At 38.9% G+C, this 19,775-nt stretch overlaps 1 protein-coding gene across 6 annotated transcripts in view; it reads right to left on the bottom strand.

Moving 5' to 3' along the window:
• Positions 1-1,012: 1,012 nt before the first annotated feature.
• The window catches only part of PPP3CA (protein phosphatase 3 catalytic subunit alpha), a 344,753-nt gene continuing 325,990 nt past the window's right edge, over positions 1,013-19,775 (bottom strand). For 4 of the 6 annotated variants that reach the window (XM_025204265.1, XM_025204266.1, XM_025204268.1 and 1 more), the window contains 4 exons: positions 11,467-11,551; positions 8,715-8,812; positions 5,926-5,955; positions 1,013-2,702 (listed from right to left, as the gene is read on the bottom strand). In XM_025204265.1, coding sequence (XP_025060050.1) covers positions 2,506-2,702; positions 5,926-5,955; positions 8,715-8,812; positions 11,467-11,551 — 410 coding nt within the window. In that variant the 3' untranslated portion in view covers positions 1,013-2,505. The remainder of the gene's footprint in view (positions 2,703-5,925; positions 5,956-8,714; positions 8,813-11,466; positions 11,552-19,775) is intronic. The other 2 variants (XM_025204269.1, XM_025204270.1) reach the window with 1 other exon arrangement.

Raw genomic sequence — 19,775 nt, 5'->3', positions numbered from 1 at the left:
TTGAACAGAGTACAACAGCCTGTGCAGTAGAGGGAGGATGAAGGACACCCAAATGGAAAATGAAGAAAAGTGAGAAGCTTTAACATTTCATTTGTTTGAATACAAAGTATGCTTTAAATCTCAACATCTCAAAGTGTTTTGAAGTGCCATTAGAATTTGCACCATTCGCCTTCCCCTAGTGCAAAACTGAACTAACAAGGAACAACATCTCTAAAGACTGTCCATTCAATATGCTGCTTACAGATGTAAGTGGGATGTTCTTCACATTTTGCAATCATATCTTCATAATTTACAAGATGGAACAAAAGAAATTGTGGAAAGAGGGGGTGCAGGAAGGGAACAAGGGACTCAGGATTTGCACTGGAGATTTTCTTTGCAATCAGAAGAGTACCTTCCTTTCGTATTTGACAGTTAATTACACATACTTTCTGTAGATGTAATTTTCTATGCAGAAAAAATCTTTTAAAAAAGATAGGGAAAAAAGTAAATCTTTTGCCTTGGTTTAACAACAATAGACTTTGAGGACCTGTGGCAACAGAGAATAATCAGAACATCCAGCTTGGATACAGTGCTTAAGTACAATGTACACTGCTGCATGCCAAACCTGCAATAATGTTATTTTGAAAAAGAAAAGCATACCATTAATATAGGATACTAGGAAGAGGAGTAAGAGTGCACAAGATAAGGGTTTTCACATTATTTGTCAAGGCAGATGCAACATAAAAATATCCACTTCAGAAGAAAAAAGCAGCTCTGTTTAGAACATGGGGGCAGGAGAAAACAAGGGCAGCCTTTAGCTTTTCAGTGCAATTCAAAAGTCTAATGACCTAAAACCACTTGATGATAAAATACACTTCTTTAGTACAAGACTGACTTTCTCACAAAACATACCTGTGCCTTTTTCTTTTAAATGGGGTTCTTCCCTCCTGCAGGAAAAAGGCAGCCATGAGCATATGTGTGGGCGCATATGTGCTTGCACAGTTGAACACTCGGCAAGACAGGAAAGAGCCCCTTAAGTTCATGCACATTTTATTGAGTAGTAATATAAAATGCTTTTTTCATTGTTACAAGTGCATGCTTTGATTGCCAACATTTCGAAGTCAAATTACAAAGGCAAGGCTGTAGGCTGTAGTGAATTACTTGGGCACTTATACAATTGTTAAAAAATATCAATGGACTGTTGTGTTTATTTTCTTTTTTTAGAATGAACCAGTTGTAACCCGTAACTGATATACAAAGGGAAAAAAGTGAAAAAATTACACATTTTGTGGCACATGACAGAACATAACAAAATGACTAAACCATTATGACATTAACAGTTATCATGCATTTAGAATTTCACATGTAACTACAAACTTATTTAAATTTCACAAGGTTTGCTAAACATGCTAACCATCTATATGTGCACTGACAAGCTTATGTTAAAAACTTTTGTTAAGAATACTCTCCCCTTTAGATTTTTCAAAGCTTTTTTCGATTACAAAATTTCAAAGGCATTAAGCATTTTTTAGAGAATATAAAGTACGCCAGTATACATACATTTCCAGTATAAGTCAGACCACTAAGCGCATTACAGTCCCATACAGGCCTATACAGCCATTTTTTCTTAAAAAACATGCATAGGCAGATTTTTACAGAATATAGATGCTTTTCACTGCACTTAATATGGTGTCTTGTTCACTATACTTAAAAATGCACCACTCATAAATATTTAAATTCAGCAAGCCACAACCAAGACTTGATTTACCCAAAAAAACCCTAAATATAAACAGCAAAAAAAGATAAATGTTATCATTATTCCAGTTATTTTAAACTTAAAGAGAAAGATATTTGCTGCCAAATTAGTAAGATAAGTGTTATAGTTAAAGAAGGGCATTGAAGCACACTAAAGAAACCTGAGGTAAGCATAATCTGTACAAAATTAAACTGTCCTCTTTTTTTTTTTTGGCATTTTTAACAAATTTGCAACATTCTTTTTTTATATATATATTTTTAAAGACTGCCTAATTTATTTTATAGCCATTGTCTGACAAGAGTAGCAAAACATTATCAATAAATAGTCCTTATTTAGTTTGTACATCATTTTGTTAAAAATGTTTTGATGTCATCCATGTTTAGTGCTGCAACTGTAAACGTACAATAGTTAGTAAGAAATTAAACAAAGTTTTCATGTCCAGTAACATAATAAAAGGCCTTTCAGTAACATATCTAGAAGTTCCCAATGCAGTAGGAAAACATGTTCATTCCCCTAACTTTGCAATATATACCAGCATTAGCTTTCATTTTTCTACAAGCATTTTAAAGGCATATCCAAAGGAGGTGTTTAGCCCCCACCCCCACCCCACCCACCAAAATAAAGTTTACTATCTCTTCATAGATGATATTGTAAACTGAATCCAACACCTGGCCCCCAGAGCAAGTAAGCTATTATCAGAGGCAAGAACATCCAACTGCTGATGTGCAGTAATCCCATCATGCCCTGCAGCTCAACAAAACAGGAAATGGTCACTGAATATTGCTGCTATTACTGCCATTGCTGTCAGTGCCATTAGTCTCTGTGGAGATTGCCTTGTTGATGGAGTTAAGGTTGGCATCAGATGGCATGGCATCTCTGCGAGGAGGCATCCTCTCATTAATTCGATCTAAGCCTTTCGCTTCTTCGAAGCTAGTGATCTTATGCTGCGGTGAAAATCCTTTGATAGCTAAATAAAGGATTATTAAAAAGAAAATTAGCAAAAGTAAACCTGTTGACATTTCACCACTTTATCAGTCAATGAGTTAGAAATTCCTTCATTGTGAAGAACAAAATGACAAAACCTGACAACACAATAGACTTTGTACCATATTTGGAGAGCTAATGAGTTAACAACTAATGTCGCTCTTGCAATCCAAAAGTATTTTCATCAAGATTAACTTCTAATATTTTGTTGTCCACCTGGGTTCAGCTTAAAATATTATAAGGCTATAACTGGAATCAGGAACAATGCCCAAAGCACTGTCTACATATATTTAAAAAAAATAAATAAATTGAAGCCTTACAAACACTGTCCTCAGCCTTAATTTCCTTACTCGGGCAAAACTCCCACAGACTTCCAAGGACTTTTTCTCAGTAAGAACAGAAGGAAGATTTAAAAGATTGGGCCAATGAGAAACAGCAAACAATGCTGTGTGGTCAGTTTGCAGAACACACATTACAGGTATCAAACAGGGGCAGCTCTATCATTCTTTTCAGAAGGCTTTGCAGACTTTATCTCAGCTGAACTGCTCACGTGTTGATCAAGAACAGTAACCTTCCCTGACATCCCTTGGGCTCTAGAAAGTAATTTGGTGAAACTGCAGTAATTCAGTGCGACATAGACTAAGAATATCATTCTTTTTGTACATTTGTCCCTCTTAACTTTGAAAATAAATCAACATAGGACCCAGTAACTACATTTAAAAAGTCAATGAATCTGTCCTTCAGCAATGACACTAACAATTCCACATTGATCTCAGCAGGTATCCACAGACTAAGCAAAAGTCTCTGTAGAATCCAATACAACTGTTTCATTATAGGACTTCTTTTTGAAGATATCTCTATTTAAACAGAAGAGAAAAAGGCACTATAGGCAAAGAGCTGTTGGCAGCTTTTAATATAATTTACAGTAGCCTTGTGTGTTTTTCTCTCTTCTAATCCAAACCAAATTAATCTAATGAATCTCAAGAATGTTGGATGCATTTTGGTAATGCCTTTCTCATAACATGCCACACAGCAGAGATGGTGTGTTAGTACCAGGAACCTGAAAACTTCCTTTGGGATGGAGAGATTAGGAAATTAGAGAGATTGATTTCAAGATTTCCCTCCCTCATCTAGGGATTTTCCACCAAATTGGGACACAGCAGACTCGCATCCTGCTATACAGAACTATTATTTTCCATTTCACAAGCTGGCCCATCACTACAGTGATACACGGTTCTCTTATTGCTTCTGAAACCCCCCTGAACAGGCCTGGTACCAATATACCACTCCCTGAATTTTGTAAGGAGCAGAGAAAGCATTTTCATGCTGAAATTTTGCCAACCATTCCTGTGCAAGTGTGTAGACTCCCTCTGTTCCTCATGATTAATTTTGTTAGCAATTTTATGAGCATTTCATACTTCAGGTAAAATTTGAGGTGCATGATTTTTTAGCATATATCATTTTAGTGAGGAAAAAAACCCATGGTGATTAGTCAATCGAAGGGGGTGGGGGGCTGGTAGTGAAAATAAAGGCCTACATCAAATATTTTGAATTCTTTAATTCTCTCACGAAAATAAAAATGCTTAGTGAGCACCCATGCCAAACCCTGAGAGCATGTGTTTAATGGATAGCTTTGTTAAACTTGGTCCCATTCTGGGACTTGACCCTGAGAGAGGTTTCTCCCAGGAGTGGTTGTGAGCACTTGACTGATGCAGCCTTGGTGATGATATTTTTTACTTAAATTATAGAAAGATGTAACCTTTCATCCAGCATTGGATTGCTGTATTTCAACCAGGAAATAAATAGCTATGTTTGGAGTGGCTATCTAGTGATAACGGCAAATCAAGAATTAACTTGAAGAATGAATATTCCTGGAATGGGGCTCACTTTCTGTCAATTTTATTTCAAGCAGTCATGTTATAAATCTTAGTGCTGAAGAATGTGCTCTGCTGTAGTTGCTGGTCAGACAACGAGTATTAGCAGTTTACATTGAGAGGATACTAAACACAACACATAGTCACAGAAATCACAGAAAACAGCCAAACTGTCAACGAGAATGCACACTGCAGATTAGAGTTTGCCAATAGGAATAGATAATTCCAACATAAATAGCAGCTCAATCACTGCTATTTAGAAAGCAGTTGTATTTTCTCTTACTTATTTGTTGTATAATTTTGTTTGCTGCTTTATAAAGATCAAAAACAAATTCAGGTGCTCAAAAGGCACTTTTACCGCATCAAGGAACCATGATCATGAGATTTTATTTTATTTTTTAAATAAAGACACGTTTTTTAAGGGGGCAAGAACAAAATACAACTGAAGAATTTTGTTTTAAAGGGGAACTTCGAAATTCTTCTTTCAAAACTTTGCATTGCCGATTGCAAACTGCACATACTTATTTCAGTTGTAAATCGATCTTAACTTTATTGTTAAAGAAATCACATGTGGATTTAAATTTAAAAGATCATTAAGAAAGCAACAAAGTTTGCAAGAGTAAACATTCAGAAACCTTCTTAGGCAGCCAGTCATTTTAAATCTGTAGCTATGATGGTGCTGGTGTTAACGGTTGCACTAATGTAAATACCCAGTATTTTAACTGACACTATTAGAAGAAACTGACATCTTGGCAGACAAATGTCTCATGGTATTTTACTGTTTAAAGAGACATAAACATATTGACCTGCACCAAAAAGATTCACTCAAAACCTGCTTTTTATAGTGCTCCCCCCACCCCGGTCAAAACCCCCCTCCAAAAACCCGCAAATCCAGGAATAAACCCCCACCACGTTTGTAAAGCTGTGTGTTGGTCTCCTTTATCAAAGATAGCCGAAAACGATTTGAGGCCAGAGAAATGATTCAGCCTTTCAAATACTGCTCATGCACTGTGTGTCAAAGAGCAATTTATTAACAGCTGCCGTGTCGTGTCCCCTTTTAGCTGAAATACAAGTCTCCTCATCGGCTCATGACATTACTTAGTACTTGAGTTTAATGTACACAAATTAGAACAGCATCATAACTTTAAAAAAAGAAAAAAAAACAACAACAAAAAGCACTTTCCCCTTTAAAGCAAGTACACTTTGGTTAATATCGAGCCACAATTGTTAGCCCAACACCCACACACTCTGTACAAGCTACAGCAAAATGAATACACCCAGCAGAGCCCTTATCTGTTGTAGGAACAACAGAAAGGGGACTGGCTAATTTACCTTCATCAGCCTCAATAGCCTCAACAGTAGCTGAAGAGAAGAAAGGGGTAGCAAAACGAATGAGAAAAATGAGCAGAGGATTTTAACTCTAAGAACAAGTCAGTGAATAGCAAAGGAGCTAATACACTAATGTTACTGTAAGTGCTGGATTTTGGCACAAAAGACAACACAGAAATGCTACACAAAGAACAGAATAAGTATAATTTGCAGGCTTGATTGAGCTACAGAAATATTTTTTGGAAGCTGAAGGATTTGCAAATTAAACTTTTTTTAAAAAACAAAAAACATTTTTTTCTTTCAGCTCAAAAAAATTGAAAAAATATATATTTTTTCCATATTATGCATCTCACCTACGAAGTGTACTATAAAATGACTCTGGCATTTAGGACTGTGGCAGCCCAATTTGTGGGTATCCAGAAAGGGATGGGGGAAAAGTGGCATAAAGCCCAAAGAAGAAATTCATACTATTTCAGATCTTCATTTAGAGAGCACTAGATGCTTCTAGTACTACACAGGACTGGAGTACCACTTAAGAGGGAAAAATAAAATTTACAGCTTGTAATTTGCTCTCTCTCCTGGAATCCCACCCCCCGCCCCCAACTGAACAGGGGGTTAATGCAAGTACATTTTATTTTACTCACAAACCAGCTTGGGTTTCAATGTGCCTTTATCTGCACACTTCCCTCATTATAATACCATGTCTCTGATCCAAATAATTTTAGTCTGTTAAATCAGTTGATATTTAATAAAAGTAGAGGTAATAGTGAGATTAAAAGCTGCAGGTAGTGAAAACACAACAGCTGGGTAAGAGAGAAAAATGTAATCATTAAAATCTATTGCAGTGCTATGTGCATACTGCAGGCCATAATTGTTTTGTGCTTTTTTTTTTTTTAAGTCACTATTAAAAATAACCAATTTTGAAATTTCTTGGTAGTTTGCAATTCGAATCATATCCTTCAATTTCGGTTTGCATTTGTTCTTACAGCCAGATTTAGAAGCTGAAGCAGTCAGAAAATGCAATCTAACTTACCAATGGAGCAGCAAAGACATTTTTTAAAAAAATCTGCTTATTCAGAAAACAGATCAAAATGCAATCCTTTCTCCCCCAAAATCAGAAGGGTTTTTTCCTCCCCAAACAACAAGCATTTGTAGCTTTGATGTTAAATATGGATTGAGATCAATGCTAAGATGTATATTGTCATCTTGCTGCATGTGAAAGTTACCAGAGGTAATCCACATGCACCAAGGTGAGTCTACACCCCTCACACGACAAGGTAAGATGACACATCTAAAAAATGGAAACAAAACAGAAACAAAACAAAAAAAGAAACATAGTCACTGTGAGAAGAAATTAAGATGAATAACTGGATCCAAACCAGCACTGACACATTAGGCATAAATGACGATGACTAAAATGTGTATTTCCACGGAACATATTGGTCATATTTTCTGTTAAAACAAAGTATTATGAAAATGTGCTGAACAGAAACTATGTAGATTTCAGAATATTTGGTGAATGGTGTACTACGTGTTAATTAATGTAATAGTTTGTGTATAGTAATGTTTTACTAAGCCAGAATACTGCAGTATGAGGGGATTTTCATTTTAGCCATTTTAACAACTTTTTGGTAATATACTAAAAGTTAGTTTGTTTCCTAATATTTTGTCAGGGTAACATCAGCATTTTCCTTGGTCCAAATTGTCTGACAAATCTAACAGAATGATACTGAGAAGAGCCTGGATAAAGACACAATCCCACTGAAACACTGAGAGAGACATTCTGGTAAATCATATTGCAGCATTTTCAAAGCAGAACGTTACTATCTGTGTAACACACAAGGCACCAAAAAAAAATTACCACAAAGTACCTGAATCTTCTAGATAAGAAAAGAGAGACAGTAAAGGGAAAAATACAGCAAAAGAATACTTCCAGGAGGGAAACAGGAAAGTTAGAGGCAGAGACTGCGTAAAATATATAAAGTGCATTTCCATTTTTGACATATGCAGACAGCAGAACTACAATATAAAAAAGTAAAACATTCTTGGGTACATGGCATATATTGTACAATAGTAAATACAGGAAAAAAGAGAGCATACATTAGTAAATTAAACATTCTTTCGCAGTTGCTAATTTCAAATGGAATAAGGCATCAAGTGTACTGCTACTACAGACTTAGTGCATTCCTGTGACAAAACATGTCTCAGTACAAAACTAAGATGAAAATCATTAAAAAAAATACACTTTTTCATACCTAGCAAGCATGATGTTAGTAGATTGCTCCCTCGCTTCAGATTAAAGTGGATTGTGCAACTACTCTATTTTATATACCTCACGTATCATCATTCAGTACAGCCAGGAGATAAATTCTAATTCTAAAACTATTTTTTTGAATGATTTTCAATGAGGGAGAAGAAATCAGATAAAAAATATGGTTTGTGTCATTATCAAACCTGAATCTCCAATTCTGTGCATCAAAAAGTACTTTAAACAGGCAAGAAGAAATTATGAACTGCGTAGAAAGCATATGCATATACTTCATATGTACATTTTTGGCTATCACTTTTGTCTGGTTTATTTCTGGGTTTTTTTCCCTCTTTGAAAATCAGTGGGATATAAGCCTCAAAAAGTCATCTTATATGAACTCCTCACAAATGTTCACATACCATCAAAAGTCTTATTCTAACATTAAAAAAAAAATTTCTGAGAAGATTGAGATTATTTTCCTTGGATTCTGCAGTTACTCAAATGTCTTACGCATATAATGGCTCACAGATACAAACGTGCTTACCGCTTTGCAGAGTTTGCTTTCCTCCAGAGAGCACACCACTGGGCAGCATTCCCGTTGGAGTCAAACCTTTCAGTGTCAGCACACTCTCACTCTCTTCTCTGTAAAGGGGAGAGGGGGCAGGGGAAAAAAAAATGTTTGTTTCCTAGGTTTGGAACAGTAGTGGCTTGGACCAAGAAAAAAAATGCATTTACCATGTTACATTCTCAGACAGAGTCATTTAATGCATATGCTTATCTTCAAACCCTCCAGTCAAAAGGAGTGAAATTTATTCCTGTGGAGGTGACTTGCACAAAGCTCCACTAGGGTTTGATTTAAGTCCTGTCTGAGGGCTTGAGCAGTCCATGGGCACCTTTACATATGCAGCAAGGCTGCTCCAACATGCTGTAATTAATTGAATCTGCTGAAGCGCAGCAATTACTGTGCTCCAAGAGACTCCAGCCTCATATATATCAGGGTCCCTGCACTTAATAATGGTGGCGGAGGCGCTTTAACTAAAGCTTGTTCAATGAGTTTTAGTTAAAGCACCACTGCCACAATTTTTCAGTGCAGGGACATTGATATATGTGATGCTCTGGGCGCTTTAATTAGATCAGCTCTCAGAGTGCCCTGCTCACTCCTGAAGCACATGTATAAATACCCCTTGTGTCTTGCCTGGGACCTCTTCTGCCCAGAACCAAATTCATTATCATACTATACGGGATCTACATAGTCATAAATATATAATCCTACATATAGGCTATACCTATAGTCATATAGGCCCACGTGATGTTAATTGCTATGACTATAAACAGGATTTGGTACATGTTGATTTACCTAACAAGGTTTTAAGTGTGTCAACATTGTGCTTGCTCTACAGGGATGTTAAGGGTATGTCATCACAGCTTTCCTGATGCTCTGAGAGCTCTGCTGAAAAGCATACTCCATTTACCTGCTCCCACTCTATTGATGCGAAACCCAGAAATGAGGCAGTGAGGCTGCTCTGAGGGCACCCCCACCCTGCTGCTCTCCTTCACACTAGACAGAGAATGCAAGAAGTTGTCATCCCTAAGGTACTTCAACTGCCTCATCTCTCAATCTGGCCCATGCAGAGTAACAGCTGATGGTCTGGAGCACCGCAGAGGTGACAGACATACCAAAGGTCCAGTTTTGTAAAGATCTGAACAGTTCCTGTCAGGTGCTGAGTGCCCTTGGTCTCCATTAATTTCCTCATCCTCAATGACCTGCAGATTCAGAACCCAAAATCTTCTCTCCTCCTATACAATTGTGAAGTGTGCTTAGGTCATGCAAAGATGCTGAAATGCATCTGTCTCTGCTACAGAGGGCAGCAATAATGAATCTTCTTGTTTCTATTCTCCTTTTCACTCTTTTGCCATCTTTGCAATCAGGGAGCTACAAATTTTGTCTTACTTGAAATACCTTGAGAACAGTGCAATTTTCTGAAAGCGATGAAACAGTGAAAAATCAGATTTCTTTATGGCATTTCAAACTGGGCACACAAAAGTGAGCCATATCCCTCATTCCCTGCTGAAAGCCACAAGCTGCTTCTGAAAATATTTCCCGTGCAATATAAATCATTAGTACTGTACAAAATGGTTCTCATGCTTATATGCAAAGGAACCCTCCATAACTTTTCTAAGTGTAGTAAATGTAGTAGCACACCTCATTGCACACTTGATTTTTTGGCAACGGAAAAAAAGCAATTCCCCTATTGCAAAAACTCCAAAAGACCACAGCAAGTCAGAATGGTTTTGACACTATGAATTTCTATTTGAAAACTCCATGTTTATCTTGTGAATAACGTGTAGGAGTGTGCACATCTAATAGCACTAATATTGCTCCCAATAACACCCTTAAAAGGATATCACTGCACCTCAGGATGCTGCAGCAGTTTGGTTGAGAATCACTGCATTAGTATAGTATTAAATACGAAATAAATGAGCTGAGCATCCAAAATTAATTTCCTATATAGGTTTTAGTTTAGACTTTTTTGCGTCTGCCACATGTTTAAAGAGATATTCAGCAACACATAATTTGGCTGATAAAGAATCTAGTTTTGAAAGTTATGGTATGCAAAAAAAATCCTTTTGTTGAGAAGAAGAAAGTATATTTTCTATATTCAGATTTAAGAATAGCACAGTACAATGTGTTTTCTATTCTACTTAGAAACATCAGATGGAAAGTTCTAAACAATAGGTAGCAATTAGTTACTCTCACTCGTGTGTTAGTGGAGGAGTGCAGATGAAGGGTAACAAGTTGCTCCTGTTTGCACTCATTTTCTGGAGTTTTAGTTAAATGAACCCAATGCTTTCATCTTTAATCATATTCAAAGTTGCAGCAACAGTAAAGGGTGACAAACTGTGACAGCAGGTTTTCTTTTTAATGAGACATGTTATACTTAACATACTCTTTCTGCATTTAAGTCTTGTGGCAGAGTGGCTAACTGTGAATTCTACACATGGAGAGAAAGGTACTTAAAAACAAAAGATGTTAGGAATTTCCATTTTAAAACACTTTAAAAATGCTTAACAGTTATGCTTTGGAAAGCCATAACATTTCAAAACAATGGCAATTGAGTACTCACAGAGAAGCTGTATAGCAGCAATGTTTGTCAGATAAAACCATTTTTAAAAGGTTCCAATATATTGTGTTTAAGTGGCATATTAAAACATCAGAAAATGTTTATAGTTTAAATAAGAGAGTGCTCTAAATGACCATGAAAAAACTGGTTCATTACCAAAACAGGTAGTCCTACCTTAGCACAGAGAAAACTCTGGCCATTTTTCCTATTGCTCTGATCTTATTCCTTATGACTTCCTTTCGTGCTGCAGCAGTTGCTCCTATGTAAAAACACATAAAATAGAAGTTATAGCGACTTATAAACACAATATCACTACTTTGTTTTCTGATTACAAACATGTTAGAAAGCTCATGTAACAGTATACTGAGAGCAACTATCTGCATGTGATTTGACAAACTAAATAGCCACTTTTGCTGATTTTAGCAACTTACAGTTGAAGACTATTCCATCATACGTGAACATCACATTATAGTATCCTTTCAAGGTGTGATTATTTCCCTGATGCACATTAAAGCAGCTTGGTTTCATCAATTTATTTTAATATTGTGCTTCAACAGTTTGTCATGTGATCATAAAGACAAGGTTCTTAAAAACTAGTTATTTAAGGTGCTACAAAAGGTATCCAGTTAAGAACACTGTCCATATCCTGAAATATTTTTAAGTTTTTAACTAGAAACATTTTACAGTAATGGTGCAGATAGAATTTATTTCTTAATCTTGCCATTTTAAGTGAAGATACAAAATGCTACCTAATTATGGTTCCACTTAATTAGACACAACTGGCACTGCAAACCATGCTATTTAATGGATTTTAGCATGTATTTCAATCAGTGGTATCCTTCCCCAAGGGAAAAAAAAAAAAAAGATCTTCCATCTACTTTTGAAGAACTTTAAGCAAGTCACCCTAGCTTTGATTCAGAAATTATGGATATTAGAGACACCAGCAGGTATGGCCCCAAAACAGTGACTATACTGTTCTGGGAACAAGGAGGAATCAGGGCCCGGGTGTTGTTTTTGGAATTCTCACAGTTGAGGGAAGAGGCTGAATTGGGACACATGAATCCTCAAAATGAATGCATGGCTATATGATACTGTGGGCAGATCAGGAAGGATATGGCTTCCTCAATAACTGGATAGATTTCCATGAAGAATGGCTGCTGGGAAGAGGCCCATTAGAGTCTATGGTCCCTGGCAAATGTTGAGTATGGGCTCTGATGCACAATCCCAACAATTGCACTTCCTGGTACGCTAGGCATGCATGGTAGGAGGTCCGATTGTGGCACTGGGGATCAGATCTCCATCACGCATGTTGCCAGGGCAGGAGAAACCTGGGATCCCTTACACCACCATTTAGGAAGCCAGTCAGATGATCCCCACTCCCACCCTCAGCAGCATATCAAAGTTGAGGGCTTTGATGAGCCCCCAAAGCTGGAAGCCCTAATAAACTGCTACTCCTGGCCTCTGAGGTGAAGTGGACTCAAGGGTTCCTTTGCACGCCAGAGGCTGTGAGGACAGGCCAGCTGATCTGCACTCCCAGCCTCCAGAGAACAGTGGAGCCCTTGACTCCAGCTGTGCCCCAGAAGCATGGAGGACAAAACAGATGACTGGGGTTCCCAGCTTCCATGGCAGAGAGTCCTTGACTCCAATGTGCCTCCACAGCTGGAACACATTGGAGCTCCCAGTCTCTGTGACACTGTGCAGCCTTTGACTTCAATGCACCCCCAATACTGGGAACAAGAATCAGTTGATCAGGGCTCATCTGAGGAGTGCAGGCAAGTCAAAGGTTCCCATTGCGCTCCCAAGGCTGGGAGCCACGATCAGCCCGGTCACACATGCAATTTAAAGCTTGATGGTAACCAGCCACAAAGGTATTACACATATTTTGTATAATAATGTTGTGCCTTGTTCCTTGCTTTATCACACTATTAACTGTATTAACATGTGCCATGTTACTACTTGTGACATGATTAACTGGTTAATCACATCTTAATTGCCAGGGGTCTATCCGATAAAGAAGAGGGGAAAAAAACCCTAAACATTCTAGGACAGAGGGGTTCTCAATCCCTGGGCTGCGGCCTGGTGCCGGCCCACAGCATAGTCGACTCCCGGACAGGAAGTGGCCACGGACTAGCAAACCATGGCCCTCTACAGCTGGGCAGAGAGGCTGCGGCTCCTTCTGCAGGGCCTGCGGCAGCGCAGGGGTTGACCCAGCCCCCTGCCTGGATGGGTGGGGGTATCCTTACTTGTCTGCTGGCTGGAAATTCTGGCTGCGGTCAGCTGTGATTGCTGGGCCATGGCTTGCCAGGCCATGGCATAAAATCTTTGGGAATCCCTGTTCTAGGACACTGAGGGTGCCTATGTTTGTGCTCCAACACATTCTAATTAGAACTTGTTGGAGCAGACTCAATTAATCGAGTCTGTTGGACTGTTTTAATTGGAACGCTCCAGCATGCCTCACCATCATATGTATTCAGTGTCCTGCATTTCAAAACGGTGGTGAGGGTGCTTTAACTAAAACCTGTCAAATGAACTTTAGTTAAAAGCACCCCCCATGGACATCTGGAAACAAGGAACACTGAATACATGTGATGCCGTGGTGTTTTAATTAGAGCAGCTTTCCAAGAGCTGTTCTAATTGAAGTACCCCTCCCTCACCTTGAAGCACCTGATGTTCAAAATCAGGGCTTAAATTAGGTTTGTGGGAGTGGCTCTTGAAAATGAGTAAGTAAAATAAAAGTAGTGACCTGGTGCAAGGGCTATGGGTGAAATGGGAAACAGAGATAGACTTTTAAGAAACAAAAGGGAAAATAATAGGACTACTGTCGAACTACATCTGTACAAAATGGCAAGACTATGGGGAATAAACAGGAAAAAAACTTGAAGTCTTAATGCACAAACTTCAAGTTGACTGGCATTACAAAGACTTGGTGGGATAAACTGAGGGACTGGGATGTTGGTATAGAAAGGAAAAAGGGGAAAGTTACTATTTTTAAGATCAGGAAGGTGGAATTGGGAGACAGACTTGTCTCCAAGTGAAGATAAAAAGGGAAAAGTATTAAGGCAATGCCTTGATAGGAGGCTTTTGTGGAGCATCTAATAGAAACATGTAAAGAACAGGACCCAATAGCAATATAGCAGAACACAGACCAACAAGTTACTGGAATGTGTTGTGCAAACTTTTCATTTCACAAGGTCAAGAAAGTTATTAGAAGGGTGACCATCTTAAATTTGATTGCAATTAACAGGGAAGAATTTGCTGAGAATCTGAAGGTGGAAGGTAATTTGGCTGAAAGTGATTACGATATGAAATTTTCCATGTTTCAGGGGTACTTCTTGTAGCTGTGTTGCTCTAAGGACATAGGCAGACAAGGCTCTTTGGGTAAATCCAATATCTTTTATTAGAACAACTAAAATAGTTGGAAAAATTCTTCTTTGCAAGCTTTCAGGTACAAACACCCTTCTTCAGGCTGAGGAAGCATCTGCAGTTGTTCTGTGCTCTTCATGAATGGGTTGACTAGAATAGAAGCCAGAGGCCAGTATACAAGAATGCCAGTCAGTGAAAATGCAAATTAAGGTGGTCAATGAGTGAGAAACAGGTTGGTGGGGAGGGGAATGTAATCTTGGTGATAAGATATAGCTAGTAAACAAAAGAGAGGTGACCTGGGGTATCAGATGTTAGGCAGGTTATAAATCCAATGTCTATATTTAGTCCATGATGCTTTGTATCCAGTAGGTTGATGAACTGAAGTTCGTAGCCTCATTTGCAAAAGGTGTTTTGTAAATTCCCTTTGAGGATTAGAACTGAGAGATGGGACAGAGTGGTTGCCTTGTGAGAAATGTGTCCCCACAGGTAATTGGGCATTCTGGTCTTTGATAGATTTTTGGTGTGCATTTATTCTGGTATGCAGTTGTTGTTTGGTTTCTCCTACATATTTTTCATTAGGGCATTTAGTGCACTGGATGAGTTGTATTACATTTCTGGAGGTGCAGGTATAAGACTCAGGAATGTTGATGGTTATGTTGTGGGGTGTAGGTATTGTGGAGATGGCGGAGATATGCATCTATTTTTCTTAATCCTTTTCTGTAGAATTCCAAACTTCTATCATTTCTTAGGCAGACAAGGTTCTTTGGGTAAATCTGATATCTTTTATTAGACCAACTAAAGAAGTTGAAAAATTCTTCACCACCCCCATAATAACTACAACCTATAACAGAACCATCAATATTCCTCATGTAATATATCTCATATTCTAAAAAGGAATTTACAAAACACCTTTCACAGACGAGCCTATGAACTTCACTTCATCAGTCAACTGAATACAAAAAATCATGGACTAAATATAAACATTAGATTTATGGCACATTATAACCTGCCTAGCATCTGACACCCCAGATAGCCTCTCTGTTATTTACCAGCTACATCTCATCACCAGGTCTACATTCCCCTTCCCTCTGAATCATCTGTTTCTTACCCACTGACTGCCTTAATTTGCATTTTAATTGACTGACATTCTTGCATGCTGGCCTCTGGCTTTTATTCTAGTCTGCCCTATCCAGGAAGAGCACAGAACAACTGCAGATGTTTCCTCAGCCTGAAGAAGGGTGTTTGTACCCAAAAGCTTGCAAAGAAGAATTTTTCCAACTATTTTAGTTGGTCTAATAAAAGATATCAGATTTAACCTTGTTTGCTTATGAAATGATGTGTTTGGAATGCTACAATAAAGGATTAGGAAGAACAGAACATGGACAATGGACTTCAGAAAAGCAGTCCTCAACAACCTCAGCAAATTGGTAGGTAGGGCCTCCTTGCAAGAAAATCTAAGGAGAAAAAGGAGAGTAAAAAAGCTGGCAGCTACTGAAAGAGGCTATATTAAAAAAAACACAAAGGCAAACAATCCCAACTTGAAAGGATGATATAAGAGACTAACAAGGCTATATCAGAAGTTCTTTAATGACCTGAAAATTAAACTGGAATTAAACAAAAAATAGAAATAAGGATACATGATGAAGGTCGGGTAAAAAGAGAAAAAAAAGCAAGCAAGAAAAGAATAAGGAATTGCATAAGCCTGCAACACAACCATCAAAATCTTAAAAATACAAAGTGGTTATGTTGTGCAAAGGACAAAAAAGGCAACAACAAAAATGTATGTAAATACATTAGAAGCAAGAGAAAGACCAAGAAAATATATGTCCAGTAATTAATCAGGGGAAAAATGTATAACAAATGACACAGGGATGGATTAAATATTCACTGTTGTCTTTGCTTCAAAAAAGCCTAAATCATGAGCAGATACTGTCTACAATTTTAGCAAGGAAACAGAAATGCCAGCCAAAATAAGTATTCTCAAGAGGAGGGCAGAGAAAGTGCTTCAAGGATGACCTCAAACCAACTTGAAAAAAATGTAACATTGACATCAACTCATGGGAGACTATCACCTAGGATTGCTCCAAATGGAGGAAGAGTCTAATGCAAGGATCTCAGTATTTTGAAATCTTACGATGCCCATAGGAATGGAAAAGTGGGAGCAGAAGAAAAGGTGCGTCATGGACCAAATCAAGAATTTGGAGCCACCCACCCCATACAGAAACATGTGCCCAAGTTGCAACAGAGTCTGTTGATCCTGGATCGGCCTCATCAGCAATATTTGGACCCATAGACAGGACAATTATGAAGACAATCATCCTTGACTGCTAGGGATTGCTGAACTAGTCAGCAATATGATGCCAAGCCTGTCTGAGAACCAGATCTGGCTGGTTGGCCCAACACAGCGGGAGGAGCAGGTGTGGCCAGGGCCTGATCTGATGTGTAGGACAGGCATGACTGGGGCCTGATCCAGCTGTGTGGCAATGTCCTGGTCTGGTCCAGGCCCAATCCTGTTGCATGGGGCTTGGAAATATGGCAGCAGAGGAGGGGTGGCAGTGTTAACTTATTTACTTTCTTGCTTTGAATGAGGAAGGCGCTCTTTCAGCATATGTTGTTACAGACCGTAGTACAAAGAAACCCTGATCTTAGTTGTAACCTCCAAGTGGCACCTCAGTCCAAATAAATAGCTGCTGTCAAGCTAATTACAGAGAGGCAAAAAGAGAGACAGACAGAAGGCACAAAGGGCTATCAAACTTTAGAACTGTGAAGCAGTAGAGGAAGAATAGGCCATAAATCAGGACAGGTGAAAAATATGACAAAAGGTGTCATATTTAAGAGAACAATCCAGGGGAGGTAAAACAAAGAAAAGCACATCATGCATGATTAAAGAGAAAGAGATGCAAAGGTGGAAATAAGAGCAAGACATAGAGCATACATGTAAAAACCAGAGTGGGAAGAAGAATGTCTCAGAATAACAATCTCACTAAATTATATTCAAGACATGTAATGAACAAAAGCATTAGGGACTCTGTACTATAGCCATGTCCAACTACAAACTGGCTCCCTTTAATCTGTTCTCTTCCTTTTCATTATATTAAGCCTAATTACAGGAAGCTCTTTGGAGCAAGACTCTTGTCTAACTAATCTGAGGCGCCTACCATGCTTTTGGAGAAGTACAAACAAACAGCAGATTCCATCAGGTGTTTTCTGCTTAAGCTTAACATGCCCTTAACTTCCAACACAAAAAAAGAGAATTTTCCAGGTTTTAGTTGGCAACACTTGGCTTTGCCTGCAAGTATAGGGAAGGAGATCCTGAGCACCCCCCCATTTCTGGAGGGGCTGGAGGAAGGTTTGGAAGATGGTCTGCATTTTCCTTTAGTTGCAACAGGCTCAGAATGTCCCTACTCCCAACCATCCAGTCCTCTTGAAGACACTACAGTAGCTTTCACTGCCTCTCAACCTTGAAGCCAGTCAGAGAGGACACGCTTGCCATTGCTCTCTGGGATAATTCTATGCCAGATTCTAGTAACTTAAACCAATGCATGACTTTGTCTGCTCTGTGGTTACATTGGTGTAAACCTCTTGTGGGTCCAAGACCCAAAATTCCTTTGGAAATAAAACTGACTTGGTAAATCTCTATTTTGAAGTAACAGGTTGTGAGGAGCAGACAAGTTGTTTACCCTTTTGAAGTATACTGCTGTGGCAAGGAGTCACATCATCAGACACAGTATGAGCTAAAAAGGAAGGAGGCTGGGCTGGTTCTATGCATTTTCCATCCTATGGATTCTATGAATTTGCTCAGCACCACTACAGTTTAGGGCCAGGACAGGGCTAGCAGTCCCTTGAGATATTTTGAACAAAGGATTCCTGAGATGCAATGCTCCTAATAAAATGTTACTGTAAAATTTTGTTTTATTATAACTTCTTGTACCCACCTGTGGTTCAAACTACTCTACTGATCCATATCAAACTGATTTCATTTCAGCTAATGCCCAGCTCCTGCTGTTCCTTTGAGGAAGCAATGCTATTAGAGTCATTAGGGGATTCAAGTTAGCTCTACAAACTGGCATAAAACAAGATGGTGCATTACAGAGGGTGATTTGTCTTCCTCAGATCTACAGCATATGAATAGAAGTGCATAGAGCTGCCCTGAGATCAAAGTTACTAGAAAACTGAAGATAATACACCGTAGTCACTGACCCTGAACAATACCCAAGAAATGTACATTTGAAACCTGCCCCTGGCAAATTTCAAGCTTGTTTGCTTTTGTACATTAATATTCTCACCTGTGTCATGCTTCAGTCTGCAAAGGGGTTCCTCTGGAAACTGCCCCACAGAGTAGAGCTTGTTCTTTAAAAGACAGTATTTCAAAGTGCTCGTGAGAGCCACGTACACACTCAGAAAATTTTGAAAATAACCATACTTCATTAAGACTGGGTTAGAATTGGTGGTGAAATTTTGATGCTGAGAAGTCCCACAGGATCCTAAGACAGTTCCAGAAAATGAGCTGCTTCTAATTTTCAAGGTGCAGTAAAATGCATGTAAATGCAACTCTTACCATTGTGGCGTTAGGGTTTTCTGCATAATTCATATTTGGCATGATTTGGTGAAGAAGCAGCTCAGATATCAGTACCTTTTGGAGGTAGGGTTTTAACATTCTATTTGCTCTAAAATGTACTTGGCTTAGGGGCTAGAGACAGACATTCAAAAATCTGGAGCCTGAATTGATTGAAGCTTTGCAGGTTAGTCTAACCTGTAAAGACTGAACTGATTTGCAAGTGAACAGAAATTCATGTTTAATTCTGGAAATGCAGGCACATGCCTGCAGTGGCTCAGGCTAGAAGCCAGAGGCGCTAGAGCATCCCTTCCTTCCCTTTGCAGCAGCCACAAGGCCGGAGGGAAGCTGACTTGGGGGATGTGGCCTGGCCCCCACAGCTGCTAAATATGATTGCGGAGGGGTTTAAACCCCCACCCTGGTCTGTAGGGACCCCAGGTGGGTTGTGCCTAGAGGGGGAGGGATAAAGCAGCCCTTTCCAGGCTTGTCCCCAAGGCCTGAGATGGGCCAGGGAAGTGCTTCAGGCAAAGCAGGGCAGGGGCTGGGGACTAAACTCCCCTGTCTC

Source organism: Alligator sinensis, unplaced genomic scaffold (assembly GCF_000455745.1).
Source record: "Alligator sinensis unplaced genomic scaffold, ASM45574v1 scaffold353_1, whole genome shotgun sequence".
Classification (NCBI taxonomy): domain Eukaryota; kingdom Metazoa; phylum Chordata; order Crocodylia; family Alligatoridae; genus Alligator; species Alligator sinensis.
Note: the sequence above shows the minus strand (reverse complement) of the source record. Positions and strands in the feature narration are given on the sequence as shown.